This window comes from Labrus bergylta, chromosome 14, assembly GCF_963930695.1.
Source record: "Labrus bergylta chromosome 14, fLabBer1.1, whole genome shotgun sequence".
Classification (NCBI taxonomy): domain Eukaryota; kingdom Metazoa; phylum Chordata; class Actinopteri; order Labriformes; family Labridae; genus Labrus; species Labrus bergylta.
The window spans coordinates 14928724-14949977 of record NC_089208.1 but is presented as its reverse complement, the minus strand read 5'-3'; the positions used below and the strand labels follow the sequence as shown (position 1 = coordinate 14949977).

At 42.1% G+C, this 21254-nt stretch overlaps 2 protein-coding genes across 3 annotated transcripts in view; one reads left to right on the top strand and one right to left on the bottom strand.

Annotated features, from left to right (window-relative positions):
* The first annotated feature begins 284 nt into the window (after positions 1–284).
* Positions 285–2571, top strand: LOC109987304 (ankyrin repeat domain-containing protein SOWAHA). The gene has a single exon (XM_020638339.3). It carries the CDS (start codon positions 385–387, stop codon positions 1771–1773), a length of 1389 nt encoding a protein of 462 aa, XP_020493995.1. The 5' UTR covers positions 285–384; the 3' UTR covers positions 1774–2571.
* A 4165-nt stretch (positions 2572–6736) lies between these two features.
* shroom1 (shroom family member 1) overlaps positions 6737–21254 on the bottom strand; it is a 32340-nt gene continuing 17822 nt past the window's right edge. The window contains exons 2-10 of one of the 2 annotated variants that reach the window (XM_065962855.1): positions 20647–20687; positions 14821–17700; positions 14536–14722; positions 14202–14248; positions 13196–13843; positions 12496–13095; positions 11736–11844; positions 10837–11106; positions 6737–9395 (exon numbers count right to left, since the gene is read on the bottom strand). In XM_065962855.1, the coding sequence (XP_065818927.1) occupies positions 9141–9395; positions 10837–11106; positions 11736–11844; positions 12496–13095; positions 13196–13843; positions 14202–14248; positions 14536–14722; positions 14821–17480 (4776 nt within the window). In that variant the 5' untranslated portion in view covers positions 17481–17700; positions 20647–20687 and the 3' untranslated portion in view covers positions 6737–9140. Of the gene's footprint in view, positions 9396–10836; positions 11110–11735; positions 11845–12495; positions 13096–13195; positions 13844–14201; positions 14249–14535; positions 14723–14820; positions 17701–20646; positions 20688–21254 lie in introns of both variants that reach the window. The other variant, XM_065962854.1, reaches the window with a different exon arrangement.

Below are 21254 nucleotides of genomic sequence, written 5' to 3'. Positions count from 1 at the left end.
GTCGCTAATTGAGGCATTCTTGTCTTTCTTGAAGAAATATGATTTCTTGAATGATAGATTTGCCTAAGTAGCCTAGTTATACGAGGAAAAAAAAGGCTAAATGCATCATTACAGTCTTAAGTCAAAAGTCACTTTGAACTCACAGCCACTTTGCCTGAAGGGATAAACTTCTGCATGTTTTATTCAAATGAAATCCACGTCTGCACTTTCCCCGGAAAGAGACACCTACAGGCAGGGAGGGAGGGAAGGAGGGAAGGAGGGAGGGAAGGAGAGCGCGGCCAGGTGAGGGTTAACGCTGCGCCGTCACCAGGACAAAGGTGAACAGGATACAGCGGGGAAGGACGTTTCAACTTTAACAACTGGCCTAGAACAACGATTTTCATCATGGCTTTGACGCAAGAATCCGTCCTATCTCTGCTGATAGCGGAGGGGGGCAAGGTGAAGAAATCGGACCTGGTGGGTAAGTTCAAAGATTCAATCAACTGCGGCGATCCAGAGGAGAGAGCTCAGAAAAGAGAGCTTTTCAAGACTTTTGTTAACAATATCGCCTGCGTAATAGAAATCGACGGTGTCCGCTATGTAGCGGTAAAGAAACGGTATCAGCATTTGCTTCAAAGTGCAGGAAAGACAGAAACTGAAGAGATCCAGCTGACAGGTGAGCAGCAGCGCCCACCTGCGAAAGCCGAATGCTCTGAGGATGTAGGAGAGGAGAGATCAGCTGATCCTGAGCCAGATCAAGTACAGGCAAGTGAAGTTGTTGAAAACCCTGAGGAATTATTGTCTCCTGTGCTGCTGGCACTGCAAAGGAGCAAAATTATGGACTTTAAATTAAAAAAAGTTCTGAGTTTTGAGACCCAACAGAATGAAAATGGCTCACAAAAGGGTTCAGGAAATGAGCCCATCCGTAACAAGCCCTACGCCCTGCCTCTGAGAGTGCCACCAAGCGCGACCCGAGTGGAGATCCGTAAACTTAAAGTGGAACCAGATGATTCTCCTGATGGTCCTAAACCGGACTCCTTCAGGAACAAGCGAAGGCCTTCAGTGGAGTCGTGCAGCGGCTACATTATTAGCTCCCCCGAGCTGAGGAGAGCAGTAAAGAGCACCAAGGCATCAGAGGAATCCAGGATGCCCTCCTCGGTTCCCCTGGAGCAGTCAGAGCATGAATGGCTGGTTAAATGTGCAGCCGGACACTGGAGCCAGGTTTACGGCCTGCTGCTGAGAGACAACCAGCTGGCTGAGAAGAGAGACTTTATGTCAGGGTTCACTGCTCTGCACTGGGCGGCCAAAAGTGGGAACAGTGAAATGCTTGTGAAGATAATCGACCTGTCCAAGCAAGGAGGGGTTGACGTTGACATTAACGCAAAAACACATGGTGGATACACACCTTTGCACATCGCCGCCTTGCATGACCAGGAGTACATCCTGGCCATGCTGGTGGGAGAGTTTGGGGCCGATCCCAGCATCCGGGACAACTGTGGGAAGAAAGCTTACCACTATCTGCACAAGGGCATCTCAAACACAGTAAGAGAGATGCTGGGTGAGCCAAAAGCCCAGGTCACGGTTCAGGAAAAGCCCCCGGAAGAGAAGGACGAGCTGGATCTGTTACCTGATCTCTCCAAGGGATTCCATTCGATAAGCCGCCTCTTCCAGCCCCACATGACGTCCCAAAAGAAGAAGCACAAGCAGAGGCCAGCGTTCTACTCTCTGAACGATGACCCCAGAGAAGACAGCAACGGATTCAGACACAGGCTGGTGTCAGATGCTTTTATGTAAACTCAGAAGTCTGTCTTGGTTATTTTTTTGCTCTGGAATAGTCTGTCCTGCCAAGAAATGACAAATACTTAAAAAAAAAAAAAAATGCTTAAGAAACAGGACTCCTGTTTATTCCTGTTATTTATTTTTTTCTAGTTGGCAGACCACTTAGAAAATAAAATTATTTTATATGAGTTTGGCTGTTTGGTGAAGAGGATAATCAAGATTTAAATGAACAATGGAGTCAGGAGAAACCTTCTGTAGCTGGTTAAATGAGAGACAACAACTTTCTTTGAGCAATATCTTTATTTATTGTGTCTAATATGTGAAGTGTTAAAATGAAAATGTATTCAGAAAAAAGCTCCATTGGATCTTGTGAGTTGTCCTTTCATAACTCTGTCTGTGAAAACTTGAATGCTGTCAGTCTATAGAAGCCCAGACTCAGGGAGTTGAAGAGTAATATTTTAGAAAACAGGCACATTTTCTGTAGACTTTCCATTTGTTTACTCATTGTTATGCACTGACAGTTTAAAAAAAGAAGAGTATGTCCGACACTAGCGTTTTCAGTAAGGTTCAATGGCATGTACTGTTTAAAGTTTATCATAATGTACGTCAAGCCTGTTGAAGAACATCATGTATAACAATTTATTTTGATTTAAAATGAGCTTCCCTTCTTAATACAAGGAATAAATCCTGCTGTTCACTTTGTCTTTCTATGATCTCTTCACACATTCGTGGCAAGATTTTAAATCTGTATTCTTCTAATATTGGTTGAAATGAATTGAAACTTACATGAAATAAACGTACTTGTTAAGCAAAGAGGTCGAGACTGGACTTGTTTCCCTCTGAGTGATTCACGTCTGAGTAAGGGAGGACATCATCCTCCAGTTTAAAAGAGGCAAACATGCCCAAACTTAATGAAATAATTGCAAACATAAGGTTCAATCAAACCTTTAGATTCATCAAAAACATTTTTTTAGAAAAGTTAAAAAATCAGAGAAGGGTTTTTTTTCCTCAGAGGATGATTTAGAGGACTTGCCTCTTCATTGCTTCACTTAGTTACACGTAAATTATTCAATACTGTGAAGAGTTTAGGAAATGGAAACATCCCACTGAAGAAATCTTATCAACTTCTCTGGCTCTCAGTCCTGTACAATTGATACAAGAGAAGGGGAAGGGCCTGCCATTTATCATGCAGCATGCAGGTGCTTCATAAATCATTATAGTGTCTGTATGTGCCAAAACCTCTCTGAAACGCGTCTCTGATCCGCCTCCTGGCTTGTTGAGACAGCTGTGAATCAGCTGGATGAGCTGCTGGTGAGGAATGTTTCCAGTCTGTCCTGCTTCCTTTTCCTCAACAGATGAGACTGTATGCTATCAGAATAAAAAGTACAATCTTAAATGTTCTGGAAATGTTCAATTGCAACCTGTTTGTAGGGAATGAAAAGAATCATGGGGAAGGAAGAAGCCATGTTTAGAGACGGCTCCATCTCTAACTCTTAGTCTTAGTCCCCCGCCTCGAGCCGTCTCCCCTCTGTTTCTCTCATGTCTCATGATGTCACTTCCCCCAGCAGCGTGCATTGTCTTTGCGTCAAGACGATGTTTCATCTCAGAGCCTGAGGGATTTATTAAGCAAATGTTCCTCTCTGCTGCTGCCTCTGTGAGGAGAGAGGTCATGACAAGGTCAGGAACAAGACCCAGAGTTGGTGGAAGAAGTTATATCCTTAAGATAGAAGAAGCAGCAGTAGCATAATGTCGAATAAGGCTAGGAAAGGAAAAGGTTAGTTCCAAAGAAATTATGAAAGTATAATTCTTTTAAAATATTTATCTCTAAAGGCTCGGAATGCATGTTTTAAAGATAATATTTTGGGCTTTTTCTGCCTTTAATAGATAGGGCAGCTTGACAGGACTGGCATTCAAACCTATGACCACTCTGAGGAGGACTGTAGCATCGGACCAACTGAGCTGTACCACAGCCCCAAAATCTGCCCATTTTTGAGTGGGGATGCAGTGACCTGTAAGAACAAACTCAGTTTATCATCTGTCTGTATACTTAGTTGCCTCTGTGGCTACTATCACTCAGAGAATCAGATGTGTGAAGAAGGCTGATAGGCTAAAGCTTATTCCAACAACACATCAATTTATATGATTCTATATGACACATACATTTGGCTTGACATGTTTTAGATGTCATTTGGACTACTTTACTTACATTTAATAGTAAAATTACTCGTCAATTCATTAGCAGCAGCTATCTCGACTGTTTGGAAAAAAAAAAAGTCTCTACAGGCCTTATTCCTGGTGTTACTCCTGCTCCATATTACATAGAAGGTTGTCATTGGCCCGCCCTGACTCAGATGGGTTGTTAATCAGTCTGAACAGCAACAAGACCACACACATCTCTCAGAGCCAATAAAACATGACCCCGCAGATCTAAAAGCACGGCATTGCCAGGCAACCATCAGATATTTTACCCTTTAGACAGAGCCAAGCCTGAATGGAGCCCCTTTTGTTTTCAGTCCCTATGCTGAACTAAACTGCCCGTCATGCTGGCTGTAGTTTTGTGTTTATCATACAGACATGATGAGAGTATTCAGATGCTTAACTTACTCCAAAGTAGAGGATGAAAACGTCAATATATCTCAGTTACACTTGTTAATGTAGAGTAGGATTTGATTCAACATGTCTTCTTTTCCCCCACGTATTGAACATACTCCAGTTTTAATCTGCCATTTGTGTTATTAAGTAAAATGAATACAATCGAAAGTGTGCATGCCAGCCATATTTTTAGTCGAGAAGAGTTCAATCAAAGCTAGTTTACACAAGTTTCAGTTTTATGATGATGTTTTACATGTTGAAGAGTATGGGACAGGAAAGAAATATTATGAGGAGGGTCTGGAATGCATTTTTACTGTAAGCTATTATCCCATATGTGTGTCAAATAGGCATGAACAGACCTTCACTTAGCTAAATCAGAGCATGGCGTCAATAGACACACCAAGAGGGGATAAATCCAGGTGATAAACCTGTACAGTTTTACCGTCAGTGTTTTCTGCTCAAACAGAAAGCTTTGTAACTGAGCTTCATAACTGAGATGTGTAGTAACTAGAAGAGGAAAGAGGAGGAGACTGAAGGTGTGCTGACATTCCTACGGGCGGAGCGTTCAGAGTTCAGGTTGAAGCGAGCTGTGAAGCCACTCATTTGGCAGTGTAACCACAATCATCATCATGATCAACAACCTTCCTCCTGACCTGCGGGCACTGGATACCATCTCCCGTTGAACCATTATTTAAGAAGCAGAAGAAGTTTTAGTTTCATCTGTTCCCTTGCATTGCATGGCGGTGAAGACAGAAAGACACAGTGATTATCAGAAACAAAAGCTCCACATTACTCAGTACTGAGAAAGGCCTGCTGCTGCTGCGGTGTTCAGGCCCTCCTGTTCCCTATTCTCTGTTTAGTGTCTGCAGTGTTCACCAACAAAACCCTCCGTCATTTACTCGTCTTGTAGTGTCGCTAAACCTAATTAGTATGCAATTAGTGTCTGACAAAGATTTCACTTGTTTAGTACTCGCTGAGTATGGTGTTATATTCTATAATGGGAGTCTGACTGAAAGGGATCTGTTTTGTAACGTACACTAAGTGCTTTCTGGTGTCTCTCACTGTCCTCCTGGGGTTTCCTCGGGCACTTGCCAAAATGAAATCTGTTTTTTTCCCTCTGCCCTTTCTGTGCCTTTTAATAGACATTTGTTATCGCAAACAAACTGGTCAACATTCCTCTGTCAGGCTGAGGGCAGAGATACATGAAAGAGACAAGACAGAGGAAGAAAACAGACTGCCGAGAATACACCCCCCCCCCCCCCCCCCCCCCCCCACGAAAAATATCAATAAGAATATCACAAAAACCTGTTCTGGGAAACAAAATGTGATGTTTTTTTTTTTTCTTAAAATAAGAGTTTTATATTTTTCTTGTGGTAATCAAGAAAAATGCAGAACCAGGCTCTGTTCAAAGGAAATCTAGCATCTCTTAAGTTGGCAAATAAGGTACATTTTGTGAAACTCGATGAGTTAAAAAATGAAATTCTGCAATAGAAGACTTCTGCCTTCAGTCTTGTCGTTACTATAACAACGCCAGACAGCCATTTGAGTATCCCCAAAATAACCTTTGAATCTCTAACAACGTAATTTATATGGATTTTGTTAAAAAAGAATCCAATAAGATGTGCTGGTTGGCTGTCTGTCTATAGCTTTCCCCTGTTCACAGTCTTAATGGTAAGCTAAGCTAAGTGCCCCTTGTGTGTGATGTGTCTGTTTTGATTTCAAAGACTGACTTTCTGAGCAGTACAGAAAACCGTTTGATTACCAAGTCATCCTTTATTTAAATGTTGGGGTTACTGTGGAACTCACAATACTGACATTAAGTTTAAGAGCTTGAACAACTTAGCATCAGAAATGTATTTAAAAGTTCCCTCTGTTATTTGCTACCCGATTATTACTTATTTCTTGCTGTCATATACAGTATATCAGCATCAGCTGTATGATTCTCTTTAAAACAACACTATTCTTTTAACTGTACGACCTTGATTTAATCCCATGTTGAACTATTTGCTTACGGTAAGTGGGTTCAGTAATTAATAGAAAGTGATTGGACTGAGATGCAGTGTGTTGATGTACCTGCAGAGGGCAGAGACGAGCTCTGATAGAAACCTACAAATCCAAGAGATTTGCTAAGGACACTACAGACTTTTTTTTTGGCAGTATATGAAATATATGTGGAGGTTAAAAGCTTTTCTAAATAAAATAAGTGACAGAGTATCAATTTTTTCCTGTTCTCAAAGCTTGAATACTGCAACAGTAGCACAAGGTATCACTTCTATAAATACTTCACGTAGCCTCTCTGTGTGTAGTGTCATGTACTTGAAGTTATCACGTAGCAAATGATTTAAAATTTTCACCATGGCTTTAAAAAGAAGAAATGTACACTTGGTAGAGAGGGAGAGCTTAATTTATTCACAATATTACAAACATCATGGAATTTATAACTCCAAACAGGCACAAAAAAAAACAACTCACACTCAAAAGTCATGGAAATACAGCTGAAAATGTGGCTTCCATCACGGTTTTAAAACAAGTTCTGCTCGTATTAATGTTGCACTGCATCCAGTTCTTGAAACAAACAACAAACAGCCCACATAAACAAATATCCAATTAAAAAAATTAACGGCGACCATGACAAAGCACTGCTTTGATTGAAAGACAGAAATGAGAAATGACTCGGGAATTTGTCAAACATTTGTTAGTATGCATGCACACGCAGCAAGAACTAAAAGGATTATTTCTCCATGTGCTGCTCCTTTTGTGGGAGCTTTTCCCTCACACTTTCTTCCCCAGTCTTTCTTTCTTATTCCAAAAAAAGTCTGTCTTTTGCATACTTTCAGGAATTCCTGCAGGCTTCAGGAAACAACATGAGTCTTTCTACCCCTTCAGCCCTGCGTCAGCACTAAAGCCAAAACAAACATACATTTGTTTAGCAAACTGAAACAGGCCGGACCTAAATCGCCAAAGAAATGCTTTAGGGGTGAAGGTGTAGAGGGGTTTCTAGTGTCTGTGGAAAAACTGGTTTTAGTTGTTTATTTTTCTTTACATTGTTGACAAGTTACTGATGTATTTTTATTTTTGAGTTTGTTATATCTGTTGATGACGCTTTGCCTCTTTGAGGTCACAATCATTTAAATGTCATTAAAACAACAAGCAACCCAAACGCTTGATCTGTTTGTTTTTTTTTAGTAAATCCAACAGGTGTGTTTTCCTGAGGGAGGATTTTGATCACTTAAAGACTTACAAGGAGATTAAAAAAAAAACAATCATACACAGCAAACACCAAGAGGAGTTCTGTCTTTCCTGTGACTAATCTCTACACACACAAAGTGAAGACATTCATGATTCCAAGCAAAGACACACAAACCGCACATGTAGAGGAACACTTCACACACCTCTAAAAACAACTCTGACGGTTCAAAACGTCCATAGATAGAAATGAATACAACCATAGAAGCCAATGACGTATAGCAGTTTTTAAAAAGTGATATTCTTGACAGAATGAGGGGAAAGTAACTTGATTCAGAGTGTTCATTTAAATAAACCTGAAGATTACATGTGTCTAAAGAGGGGAAAAACAGTGGAGGTAGAGAATAGAATTTTAGTTTTAAGACACCTGAAGTGAAGATTGTGGACTTCTTTAAAAAGTATTTCAAGTATCACGTGTCACTCCTGCGACAAAGAGACATTGGAAGGAAATAATTGTTGCTTACTTATAATCTGCTTTCAAGAGGTTTACTGCTTCCGTATGAGGAACCGTTCCAGCATGAAATCATCAAGACTTAATAACATTAAGCATGAAATAAGCCGGAGAAGAATTTGTACACATTCCTTAATGTTGCTGGGGTGTGCTCATGTACCTTTTCAGAACACTATTACAACATTCCTATTCAACATTATAACAAGAAACAGAGAGAAAGAAGTAAAGTGGAAATATTGTTTGAATGGATGGAGTAAGGCTTTCACTTGAGATTATGCAGAAACAAATCGGATTTTGCTGAAATGTGCATTCACATATCAGTACAAAGTGCTTTTTTTTTCATTCACCCTTTTTGGTTTTTAGTGCCTTAATTTGAAACATCTTAAAGTACATTAAAAAAAGAAGATTAAAATAAACTACATCTATAGTACATTTTTCACTGACATGATACAGTACACTGCCCACTCTCAGGCTACCCACTTTAACTGAAGCCTTCTCACTGGTCAAAATACAATCTTAAAGCTCATAGAAGGTTTCCTCAGGTGCAGATACAGGGCTTTCAACAACTATCGTCTGAATGAAAAGTTGAGGACAGTAGCTGGAGCTAAGAAGGGACGCAAAGTTTCCAACCAGCAGCACTAATGGAAAACATTCCGCAGATATCAAGGCACACAGAAAGAAATGTCATTCGTCTGCTTTAAGTCAATACAAACATGTCCAAAATATTGGTAAAGGTCTTGAAGACTGTGCGAAAGACGAAGGGCGGTGATTAGATGAGCAATCTGGGCATGCTCAGTAGGAGACAAAAAAGGCAAGGAGCTTCAGTCTTTATAGTCTTGATTGTTCATATCTTGTTCGACATTGCGTTATGAGAGGAATGCAGACAGCAAGATGGGTCTACCGATAGCCAGTCAAACTCTTCTTAAGCACATAAGACCCGGTGCAAAGGGTTGGAGATACCTGCTGGACTACTGTCTACATGTACATCCAAACTCCTCTGCATGTCCTTTAGAACCATTCATCCCTCCATCAGGGCAAGTTAAAAAAAAAAAGAAAGGAGGAATCAGTGCTTTCCGTTGTCCCTCCTCCTTCCTCACACATTCAGACTGTTGGAAAGCGCCTCCAGCTGCTCCTCTCCCAGCCTCTGCTTCTCCTCCAGGTCTTTCTGCCGGATGAGCAGCGACGCCTTGGTCTGGACAAAGCGCCGGTAGTCCTGCAGCTGCTCGGCCGACAGCTGGCGAGAGAGGAAGGTGGAGACCAGGTTCTCTCTCCGGTCCAGGTTATCTTTCAGGTCTTTGGCGTCCTCCCTCTGTTTGCACAGCAGACGATGGCGACTGTCCAGGGATTGCTGAGTGCAAAGACAGAGGATAGCAGATAAAATACACATGAGATTGTAAAAGGTTACATTTTCTCTCTTTGAAACGCTACATTGATGAGGAAAATGAAATCTGATTTTTCGTTGTTGAAATGTTAGCCTTATTTTAGTGCTGAGTTCACATCTGCAGAGCATTAGACCCACTGTCATACTATAAATCAAAAAAGTGAATATTCTGCAGTGACACAGCTCATACAAATACACAATTTGATAAAATTGAAAATTAAACAAAATGAGATCATTCATGACGTTGTAGACCGGTGTGGTATAGAGCAGTGAAAGTTGTGTGACCATGTGTCTGACAGCAGAAAGAAAGGCGTTGCAGTGTTTCCTTGTGTCAACAGAGGGCAGGGTAGATACAAATGTCATCGAAACCGGACTGGAGTTTCGGTGAGTCAGTGTAAATACCAGTGTTGCTGATAACAGCAAGAAAACAAATGAGCCTCTAACAAGCCCTGAGTGTGCAGCACGTTCCACCAGGCTTTTGCAGATGGAAAAACTAACAAGGAGCTCTTTCAGGGATAAATCTAGAAATTGAATGCATCCATGCAAACATAAACTGATGATGAAAACACTGAGAATGAATGAAACAGGACATTCAAAGCATAGAGCTTAGGGCTACACATGATAATATTTGAGAAAGAAAATGCATTACTATTGTCAAAATTAGTAAGTAGGTCATTTTTGACAGTAAAGATATTGAAATGAAGCTAACTCAGATGCAGAATGATAACGTTCAAGTAATTGTACCTCAATAATTCAAACCAAAAAGTTCAGTCACACTGACAAAGTTCAGTATATCATAAATAACCTTTAAATGTCAAATAAATCATTTGGCCCAGACACAGCTAAGTTTTAAACGGGTGATTATACAAAGATAAAGCTAACGACATTTTTTGAATTCCACAGAAGTGAGAAACCGTCACTCTATTAAAGTCGCCCTTCAACTTCTCCCAAGTGGCATGTTTGTTGTTCTAAAGCAAACAGAGCAAGAGTATAGCTGAGGGCATGGGAGCAGCAGCACACCTCTTACACTCATGGTTCCTGTAGCCAGAAGCATTGAAAGAGTTGCAGTGAATTATGAGAACCACCGGGAGAAATTATGTGTTAAAAATAGTAACCCCCCCCCCCCCAGAGCATTCACTGACTGTACAGTAGGCTTTTACTCAAAATCATTAACATGCTTGTGGGTCAACAACTAAAGAGGGAAATGACAAGAATGTAAATAGGAAAGTAATTACCCTAACACATGATGCATTAAGCACATGAGTAGATTTTTATTATGTCTTATTACACTAACATTTGAATTGAATTGATTTATTTTCCATACAGGAACTTTCTGGGAGACGAGGGGTCTCTTTAAATGGAAATTTATCTCTTGACAAAACTTGATGCCATCATTTTGCCTCCTCACCTTCTCCTCAGCATCGGTGTGTTGGTCCACTGTGCTCAGGGCGTTCTGTACCCTGGCCAGCCGGGCAGAGAGGCACAGCAGCAGGTTGACCACCCTCTCCAAGTCTCCTATGAAGAGGTTGTACCTTTCCTGCTCCACAGGCACACAGCACTCACGGACAAGAACCTCCAGGGTCTCACCGTGGGCCACATTGTCCTGAATTTCTATCTGGAGGGTGTCACGGGTCTCTTCCAGTGATTTTAGACGTGCCTCGATATGGTTCACCAACTGCTGCTGTTGATTTAAGCAGAGAGGATAATGTGAGAGAGATTTTAAGCAATGATGAAGTACAATAGACATACATGGTGAAAATAGTGTGGGGGTAAAACTTCTAAAACCAAAGCACATAGTTTTAATCAGATTTTTCATCCAGCCTTGCTGTCATTACATCATGGAACAAAGTATACTGCATCAAGAGTGAATGCTAACTGAAATAGGGGACTTGGGTTGGCTATTTACTGAGCTAAACATAAGCCAAGTGTGAGACAGTGATAAGAGACAGACAGTACATCATGAGATAAGAGACACATAACTATCTCAGTCTGAAATGAGGCCAAATAGCAACAAAATGTTATAGATATGATATCACTGCAGTGCTTTTGCTCTTTGAAAGAAAAAGCAGTTCATAGTACAAAGGTAAAGGCCCTGTTTGTTCAGCTGTCACCTCTGCATTCCTGTCTTTCTTAATGTACGTGGACCAAATGCTGTGATGATTTTAGACACCCATTGTTTTATTTCAAGTAAAGTTATATATTTCTGCCTACTTTCTGGTGATTTTTAGCTTGAACACTATTTTTTATAAAATTTGTGTTCCTGCTTTTAGGATTAATAGATTGTTTAGTGCATGAATCAATAATTACCTTCTTCTCAGTGAGGTCATCTTTGCTCTGCGGGTCTGTACTCTGAGATGTGGAGCTGCGTGGAGCAGAAGGACAAGGAGGAGGTACAGTCCCTTTAACTGTTTCGGCACTAGAAAAGAAACATTTGTTTTGGTCAAGTTAGCTTTCAGCAATGATACTTCATGACAAATGGCAAATAAATAAGGCTTAGATTCTCCATGCAGTATACCCTGAGCGATAGCATAGGGATAGTTGCATATGACAAAATACTGAAATGCAACTGTACACTCTCTATATATTTGCAGTGTGCTTACTCTAGCAAAAAACCTGGGTGCAGGCACAGCAGTCAGCAGATAGCCAGGTGTGTCTCTGCATGTGATGCAACAAAAGGTAACAGTGCACTGGTGGAGCAGTTCTTTGGCAATCAGAAACCGGTATTAAGTTTCATAGAGGAACGTTACACTAGGGAACTTGATGTAAGTGGGAGGGATACTTCTTTCCATCTACATAGCTGTGTATACACAGGTTAAAGGATTGTGTAGCTCAAGTGTATAAACTCAAGGATTTAGGAAATGTATCAAGTGTCTAGTTGTCTTTTATGTCTGTAGCAATTTCTTTTATTTTACACTTTACACTAGAAGGCATGTTCAAGTCTTCTAAAGTGTGTGCTATTTTTCCCCAATTCAGGAAGTAAAAAGAATACCTTTTCAGTTAAAATGTGTATTGTGGATTTGTGGGAACTAGTTGGGGTTTGTGGAGGACAAGAAAAGCAAACATTTACCTTTCACAGCCTTCCCTCTGCTCCTGTTTCTTCTTGTAGTGCTCCTCCATCAGCAGCGTGTCCTCTGATAGCAGCTGCTCCATCAGCATCAGCGCTGTCTTACGATTTGTAAGTGGATAAAGCACTCTGGCCAGTGATTGGTCGGCATTCACCACTACTTCTACGAGCTCCTCCCACTTAGGTCGCTCAATGGGCCTGTCTTGGGTTTCAGTCTCTCCCGCTGGTGTCCCCCTCTCCTCCAGCTCCTGGTTCTCTTTGGGCTTCTCATCTTCTGTTTCTGAATTTTTCTCCTCCTCCACCTGCTGACTGACATCTGTGTCTGAGACGGAGGTGGACAGAGACACAGAGGTATTACTTGTCTCTGTTGGGGGGGCTGAGGTGGTGGACTCCTCTTCAAAAACGTTGTCTGTCAGCTCTGAGATTTGGACTTCGTCTTTGATCTCTTCTTCTGAGGGGACAGTCCACAGCGATGGATCTGTGGTGACGCCGCAGCTTAGAGAGACTTCATGGTTTGACTCAGCTGTTAAGGTTTCATTGCTGGGTTCGTCCACTGACTGCTCTCTCTCTGATCCGGCCAGAGAAGGAGGAGCGGTCCGGACTCTGCGAGAAGTTAAACAAAGTGTGGTTTGAAAAAGAACACAAGAATTGGGAAAAAAAAAAAAAAGGAAAAGTGCTACATTTTAAAAGGGTCTAATCTTACCTGGAGCTAGGCCTGGTTTCATAAGAAAGCTTTGTCTGGGTGGGGGTGGACAAGGTGAATTTCATCTCCCCCTCGCAGGTATCTGGACCTCTGGGGGAAGGTGGGTTAGATGAAGTCTCACTGGGTGGCCTGCTGGATTTGAACTCATCTGTGACAGGACCGTGGAAACCAGGAGATCCTGAGTGAACCCTGGCCCGGGAAGAAGAGCGGGAGGCCGGGGAGGTGGATCTACTAGAGTTCCTTGTTCCTGCTGAGGCATCTTGCTCTGGTTCTGAGTTCTGCTTCAACATAGACTTTTTCTGGGTTGGAGTTTGTGTCTGCCCCTGAGTTTTCTTCTCCAGACCCTCCATCTCATCAGCTTGCTCCGTTACATTTTGCTTCTTCCTCCCCTCGTCCTGTCCCTGGGGCTCTCTGACTTCAGCAAAGAATGAAACACTCCTTTTGTGTCTGTTCTGTCCTCCTGGTCCAGTCAAATGTCTCGATATTTGATCCAGCTGCTCAGAACTTTTACTCAAAGCTGACAATCTTGTTAACTTTGAGGCCCCGAGCTCTTCCATGGACTTCCCCCTCTGTGCAACCACACGGACACGCTGTTGGTCCTCAGGTAATGGCTTTCTTAAGGAATCCTCTGTATTGTTTTTCTGGGGACTGACATTGACATTAAATGATTAAATATGCGACAATAGCAATACAATCAAACGTACATAATCTTTAATTCAAGACTGACAATAATATGTTATCCCTACAAAATTAAGCTGTACTTTGACAAATAGACCTACTCCTTGGAAAATGGTACAGTTAGTTATTCTTAATTTGCAGTTAATGTTTAAATCTTTTAAAAGGAATGTTGGTCTGCTGGAGCAGCTGGGTGTTGACTTTCCAGTGCCACAATAACTCACATGGAGATTTATGGTCCTTGCAACAGCACACACACATCACTGACCTAATACTCCACTGACCTAAAACCTAAAAATGTCCCAATTTTTCTGAGATTGCTGGCACATACCTCCAGGTTTCCATAGCATTAACAGGTAACAGATCCTTCTCGAGTGCCTGCAGACCCAGAGGAAGAACAAGCACATGAATTACACTTAAAGTTGTACAAACTTCACTGATGATTACAGTAACAGCCAGATTTAGGTAAACAGGGTTATTTTGTAATTTGACTTTAACTTCAGAAATTAACTGCAAACATTGAGAAATGTTGTTTAGGGTGAAAAGATAACCTCTTAATATACCCATAAACACATTCTCTCATAATTAGGAGACATTTGGGTTTTCTGGCTTAATTTTTACATTCAGTTATTTTTGTTGTTAGTATCTCATTTGAATATGCTTACCTGAAATGCATGTGGTGTGGATTTGGATCTGTTCCTGATGAAACTAGGCACTTCAGGCTGGTCTAAGAGACTCTCCACTGAGGCAGACTTCCCCTGAGATGGACCATGGCTCTCCCTCCATCTTGATTGATTAGACTGGCCAGCATATTGGCCTGAACAAGACTGAGCTGAGAAAAACTGGGCATACCTGAACAATGAAAATTAAAAAGTTTTATCTACAGCATAAAAAAAAAAAAAAAAGGACAAAAATGTGTTTCTGCTCTCTGGCTCTGTTTGCTTTTATACCTGATTGAGCTGGTGGAGGAGTCAAGGATTCGTCCTGCAGAGTGGGGTCTGTGAAGTTTCTTCTTAATGTTTTTACCTTCCTGGTTTCCTGATAGAGGTTTTGCACCCCAGTCAAATGGCTTCTCCCCTAGAGAATGCCGCTGTCTTGATGGGGTTGTGAACTGAGGTGCTGGTTGCTGTGGTTCTGCCACTTTCTGACCTGTCTTGCGCTCCATGTACTCCACCAGGGCCTTTTGTTGCAGATGTTTTAGGTTCGTCTTTGAAGCACTAGAGGCTGAAAGGGCTCGACTCCTCGTCTCAAAAATCTTCCTACATGCTGCGACCAGTCCCTGGTCCCCCTGATGTACAAGCTCCTCTTCCTCAACATCAAATACGTTATCACTTTCGTTGCCAAAGGAGCGGCAAGCAGAGTGGACTGGGGCACTACCAAGCTGGTTGAGTTTATCTGGTTCAGAGTAGCACATCTTCTTCTGCTCAGGAGTTAAGCGCCTTCTGCCTCCGACGCGTGCTACCTGAGGCTGAGCAGCATTTGCTGGTTTTCCATTTTCCTTTTCAGTCTCTTTATCCATCTCCTTGTGATTCTCACTGATTTCTTCTTTTATGCTACTTTTCTCTGTCCCCTCAGAGGTCAATGAGGGAGTGATCGTGTCTGTGGAGGTCTCAGAGTCCTGCGAGGAAGAGAAAGTGTGGATCACAGTAGGCCTCAACTCAAGATTTTGCCTCAAGCGGTGTGGCCATGACAGCTGCAAGTCCCTCCTTTTAAATGAAGTCTCTCTTAGGACTTTAGATTGGGCATCTTTCAGCTTCTCTTTGTAGTACTTTTTAAATGAGTCATCCAAGGTGTTACAGGCACTAGAGACAATATCCCCTTTATTATCATTCTTGCTTTTGTCACTTTTTGGATGTCTCTCATTATCCATAACCACCCCATCGCCATATCCTGTTTTGTTTTGAATGGTGTCCTTGTCTTTTGTACTGAAATCAACAGCCTTTTTTGGCTGTAACGCTGCCCTACTGGCTCCTGTGAGGTGGTACAGAAGCGGGGTCGTTTCTTTGTTTATCTTCTCACTGGCTACATCTGCAAAGGGCTGCCGTTTACCTCTCCTTGCCTGGTCCGCTTTCTTGGCATGGTTGGTCTGTTCATTGCTTAGCGTTGTGACCTCCTTCATTTTCATCGTTGAATCAGGAAGGCAGTTTTTGTCAGGTCCACAGTAGAATATAGGGTTGTTGGCAGTGTGGCGACCAATGTCTCGACAATGCATCATGTCGATTTCTTCCAAGGCATCAAAGCTTTGAGATGACTGCATTGATGTTAGGGAAAACCTGCAGTTCTCCTGGTCCTGGCTACTGGAGAACAGCTCTTTACACCTGGACACAGAATGGAAAGCCTCTTTCTCATCTGAAATCATGCCACTGGAAGAACGAGAGCTCTCTTGGAGAGGTTTAAAGAAACTGTCCATTGTGCTGTGAGATCTTTCTTTTTCTCTTAGGCTGTGTGTCTCCAACACAGTGGAGCTCTCACTACCAGTTTCAGACCCACATACTGATGAAGAGTGTGTCCTCATACCAGATTCAGACGGCTTACACACTCCGGTGACAAAGTAGAATTGACCCTTGTGCTGAATGCTGCTGTTGATAAAACTCTGTCTGGAATTCCAGGGGCTTGTTGCTTGGGTTGGCTCTGCGCTAACCCAATTGTCAGCTGAGTGTGCCCGTTTGCGATGATTCTCAAAGTGGTTACTGCTACCACTGGGCTTGTTTGGGAGCTGTATGGGCTTCAGGTGGTCAGGCTGGCTCATGGCTCGGGGAGGTGATCGGCTTAAAATGTTTGTTGACTTCTGCTGCTCAGAGGCAGATTTTCTGTCCGTGATGAAAAGATATTCTGGGTTAAACTGCTGGTTCACCCTGGTCTGGTCATGTGGCTGGAGGTGGGGATGGTAGCTTGGTAGCTGCTGATGAGAGCCCCTCCAAACGGAGAACACTGGCTCGGAATTGAAGCTTAAGTTTGCTGTATCTGGGTTAGCCGCCTCAAGTCTTGGGGTAGTCAGACCCTGCTCATGTGCATGTAGTCGATTGGTTGGTCTGGGCTGTTGTTTTGCCTCTGGCTGCTGGGGTCGAAACTCAGTGCCTTGCTGGGGGATCCTGCTGTTCTCCAAGTTTTTTGTGGCAATGAAACTATCCAGGCGTGTTGGGACTGGAGGAGGACGATCAATAGGTGCATCCTGCTTAGATAGTGCTTTGTTGTTGGTATGGAGACTATTATTACCATGGTGATTGCTATGGTTAACATTGTTATTGGTATTATTGCGATACTGCTGTGACATAGCTTCAACAGAGCGATAGATCTGGTCCATGGCCTTTGAGTCAGATTGGAGAACCTGGGTTGGGTTGTAGATGGACTTTACATACTTAAGATCAGCATAGTGGCTGAAGTGGCTGGACTGCAGGTCTTCTGGGAGAAAGGGAGAGGGGTAGTCTGGGGCATTAGACCCTCCAGAGAAGGAGCTATAAGCAGAGTCTCCTTTGCCGTGTTGGTGATGGGCAAGTTGGTCAGCAATGCTGCTGTTGGACTTGGCTGGGGAGAGCCGACTGACTGACAGGCTCAGAGGATGCAGGTCCACGTTGCTCATTCTCTCAAAGTGGAAGTTGTAAGAATCCATGGAGGACTGGGAAGGATAGCAGGAAGGGAAGGGCAGAGTTTGGAGTTGTGTGGTATGTGTATGTGCTCTGATGCATGTGTCTCCCTCGTGGATGAAACTGGGAGAATTACCACCAACACATTTGCACGAGGTTGCCCGTCACACTTGCTGCTAATTAGGTCATTTTCCCTACTTCTTTCTGTTTATTCAAAGAATCTTGAAAGGGTCTGCTCGTTAGCTCCTGGGGGAGAAAGCATAAACACAGCACTGACTGGTTAGTCTGAAGTCTTGACTTAGGACTCATGCTTCAGTCATACATCTGTGCCAAATGGTTGCTCAAGAGTGAATAGATTGACTAAATGTGTAACACAAATGATTTTCTAAAGTTTACCAATACTCACTGCTTGCATCAAAATGACACTATAAACACGTGTTTGTATTAGATTGTCAACTTGGCATATCGCCTTGTTTAATGGCACACATAGCTCATACACACACATCAAAGATAAACACCATTATACCACATCTAGCACTCTGCATGAAAGAAAATTCCGTGTTTGTTAATAGTGAATAGCAAAAAAAAAAAGTATTTTTTTTGCTGGGTGCTTTCTACCCAAACACCATTAAGATGCCAGAAAATGGTAATTCAGCAGTGATGCCGGGCATTTCTAGGTCAAATTCCTTTAGTGAGAAATGTTGCACCATCTGCAATTTGTAGTAAGACAAATCATACACCACAGGACTGTTTCGTATTTCCAAAAAGTAAAAATCTTTTTCTGTCCTATTTTTGACTCAAAATGTGTCTGATTCCCTTGTGTTTGAATTCAAGTGTTTGAATTTGTTTTAGAAAGTTTACTAACCCTTCATTTTGGAAAAGTTGAAGCCAATTTTAGTTCATGTTCAATAATATTGTGCCAAAATAAGGGGAAGCAACTAATGATTCTTTACATTGAAACATCTGCCGACAAGATCTATCTTGTAATTTGTGATCTGTAACATCTTTAAATAATGACAGGTGACGTCTTCATTCCGTTTCGTCCGACGAACATTTAAAAAGCTGAAAACCCTAGCAACGTTTGCTTTCCAATTATGAAAATACTTACAGACTGATTTTCAGTCAATAGATATCTGTATAAACTAATAGTAGCATTTTCAGTCAAAATAGCTAACTTAGTCTGTCTGGCTAAGTCACGGTCATTATCGCTTGAAAACAAAAATGTTGACACTTTATACCTCACACTTTATATTTTAGTATAACATGATTGTGTGAACAAGACCGATGGTTTGATGTCATATTTATGTTTTTAACAGCTGACACGGCACCAAGCTGCGTTTTTTAGGTTAGTACAGTTAGCCACCAGTTGAGGAATCTGACTGCATCAGCAAGGCCTCTCATTAAGGGTCTTGAGGTTCTTAGTGCACGTTGCAGCACATGTATAAAAAATGTAAGGAATTCTATGTGGAACTGCAGAAATCTGGGAGGTGAGTCATGTGAAAGATGTAAAAGGTCCCATTATACAGCACTGCAACCCCTTAAGACAAGTCAACCTTTTCCCCAATTATTCAGGAAATGTTTAAGTTTCTTGCTTTCTGCTTTGACGAATGCACTATTCAATTTTCAATTCAATTCAATTCAATTTATTTTGTATAGCGTCAACTCATAAGTGTTATCTCAAGACACTTTACAAAAAGCAGGTAAAATACCTTACTCTTTGTCTGTTAACATTAACATAACTCATTGTTATGTTACAAAAAGCAGGTAAAAGACCTTACTTATTGCTATATTACAAAGACTAATAGTATTGTTCATCGCTTACAGAAACACGGTAAAGCTAAATCAAACCATCAAATGCAAGTGCTATTTAAACAATGATTTTGTGCTTTCTATAATTAATTAGCTTTAACATTGATTCTCCAAAGAACATTTTGAATTTTGAGTGTGATAAATTATTAAAATGACCATAGTCCAATTGGCTACATCCCTGACCTTAGTCCTGCTAATATATGATTTGGGTTTCTTATAGCTTTGCCTCGACCTTTTCAGTCAGTCCTTGTTAACTGTAGAAAAACATAATTTGAAAACGTGATAACCTACAATTTTATTACATACGTAAACTTTCTGTCATCATTAGCTATCCAAAAATCATCTTCAGAGCAGAAACCAGCCCCTGCAGGTTAATGACAGGTTTAGGTTTTACTGCGGCCTCTAATGACAGAGTAAAAGTAGGCTATCCCATGACCCGCATACCTGCCCATGACTTTGTCATCAAATTGTAAGTGACATACCTGTCATGCACAAACAAAGGTCAATGATACCACAATAATAATAACAAGCCAACCAGTAAATCCACTTTGTAAAGGCAGTATAAAACTTAGGCCTCACAATGGACGGAGAAATGTTGGACCCATTACGAATCAGCTGATTTTATTCCTTTTGTTTTAAAATCCAAATGTTATTCTCACAGACAATTATCAAAATCCAGCGATCAATGGCAGCTTTAAAACCAAGACTGATAACTCACAACTCTTGTATTATCAAGGAGCCTTTTTTTCCCTTTATTGCTTTTATAAGTTTTTCCTGCTCAGTACAAAAAAAACTGAATCCAAAGCTGATCCATATTGTCATTTTGCAAACACACAGTATTAAGGTGGATCCCATGTGTGTATGAAGGGCCTTCTGATCTGTTGTTAATCCGTGTGTGTGTGTGTGTGTGTGTGTGTGTGTGTGTGTGTGTGTGTGTGTGTGTGTGTGTGTGTGTGTGTGTGTGTGTGTGTGTGTGTGTGTGTGTGTGTGTGTGTGTGTGTGTGTGTGGTTTCCAACCCTCCTCTTCCCCCTGTGAACAGAGTGAGAGGCTCCCAAACAGGGGAGCACTCAAGTGGAAGTGATGGAGGGGACAGGCAGTGACAAAATGTACAGAGAGGGTAGAGGGAAGGGAGAGGAGGGTGAGGCTGAGGGTGACCAGCCAGGACAAATACCCTCACACGCAAACTACAACAACAAGAGACAAGCGAAGCGAACAATGACAGCAGGGCAGGAAAACTGGACACAAGTTAGAAGGCTGGAGCAACAGTCACAGGGAAGACTGGGAACCACTAAGAGGCCAGCTACGTGCAGTTTAAATGTTCTAATGGAAGTTTACAAACATAAGAGAGCACTGCAAGTAAGACAAAAGGTAGAAAAACTCACCCAAACTTTGAGTCTACGCTGCTCACTTTCCTGATTTCCATCTGAAAAAGAAAAAGTTTCCTTAGTTTTAACCATTACAAGGATTTGTTGAAAGATCTCTGTCCTCATTTCTTATTCAGAACATCTTTCTTCCTCTAAAGAGGGACCAGACCGAGTAACCAGGAGAGCTACATATTAGAGGGAAGACTTCTAGTGAGTCCCTCCCCCCCCCCCCCAGGCTGCCCAGTGGGAGCAACTGATTGGCCAGCCGATGACGTCCGGCTCTTGGATGCACAATGAGCGCAGCGGAGGGAATATTTCACTGCTGCAGATAGCTGCTAGTGCGGCCGGTCGCATGAACAACAGAGAGAGAGAGAGAGAGAGAGAGAGAGAGAGAGAGAGAGAGAGAGAGAGCGAGAGACAGAGAGAGAGAGACAGAGAGAGAGAGAGAGACAGAGAGAGGGGAGCAAAAAAAAAAAGGAGGCCTCGCATTCCTGGCTGGCTTCAAAGACGGAGCAGAGCCGGGCGCCATTCATTCCCGAGGCCCTGAGCCCTGCACATGGAGACTAGCCAAAGCTTGAGGGGGTAGCCTTGGTGGTGGAGCGGCTGGGTGTATGGGTGACCAATCG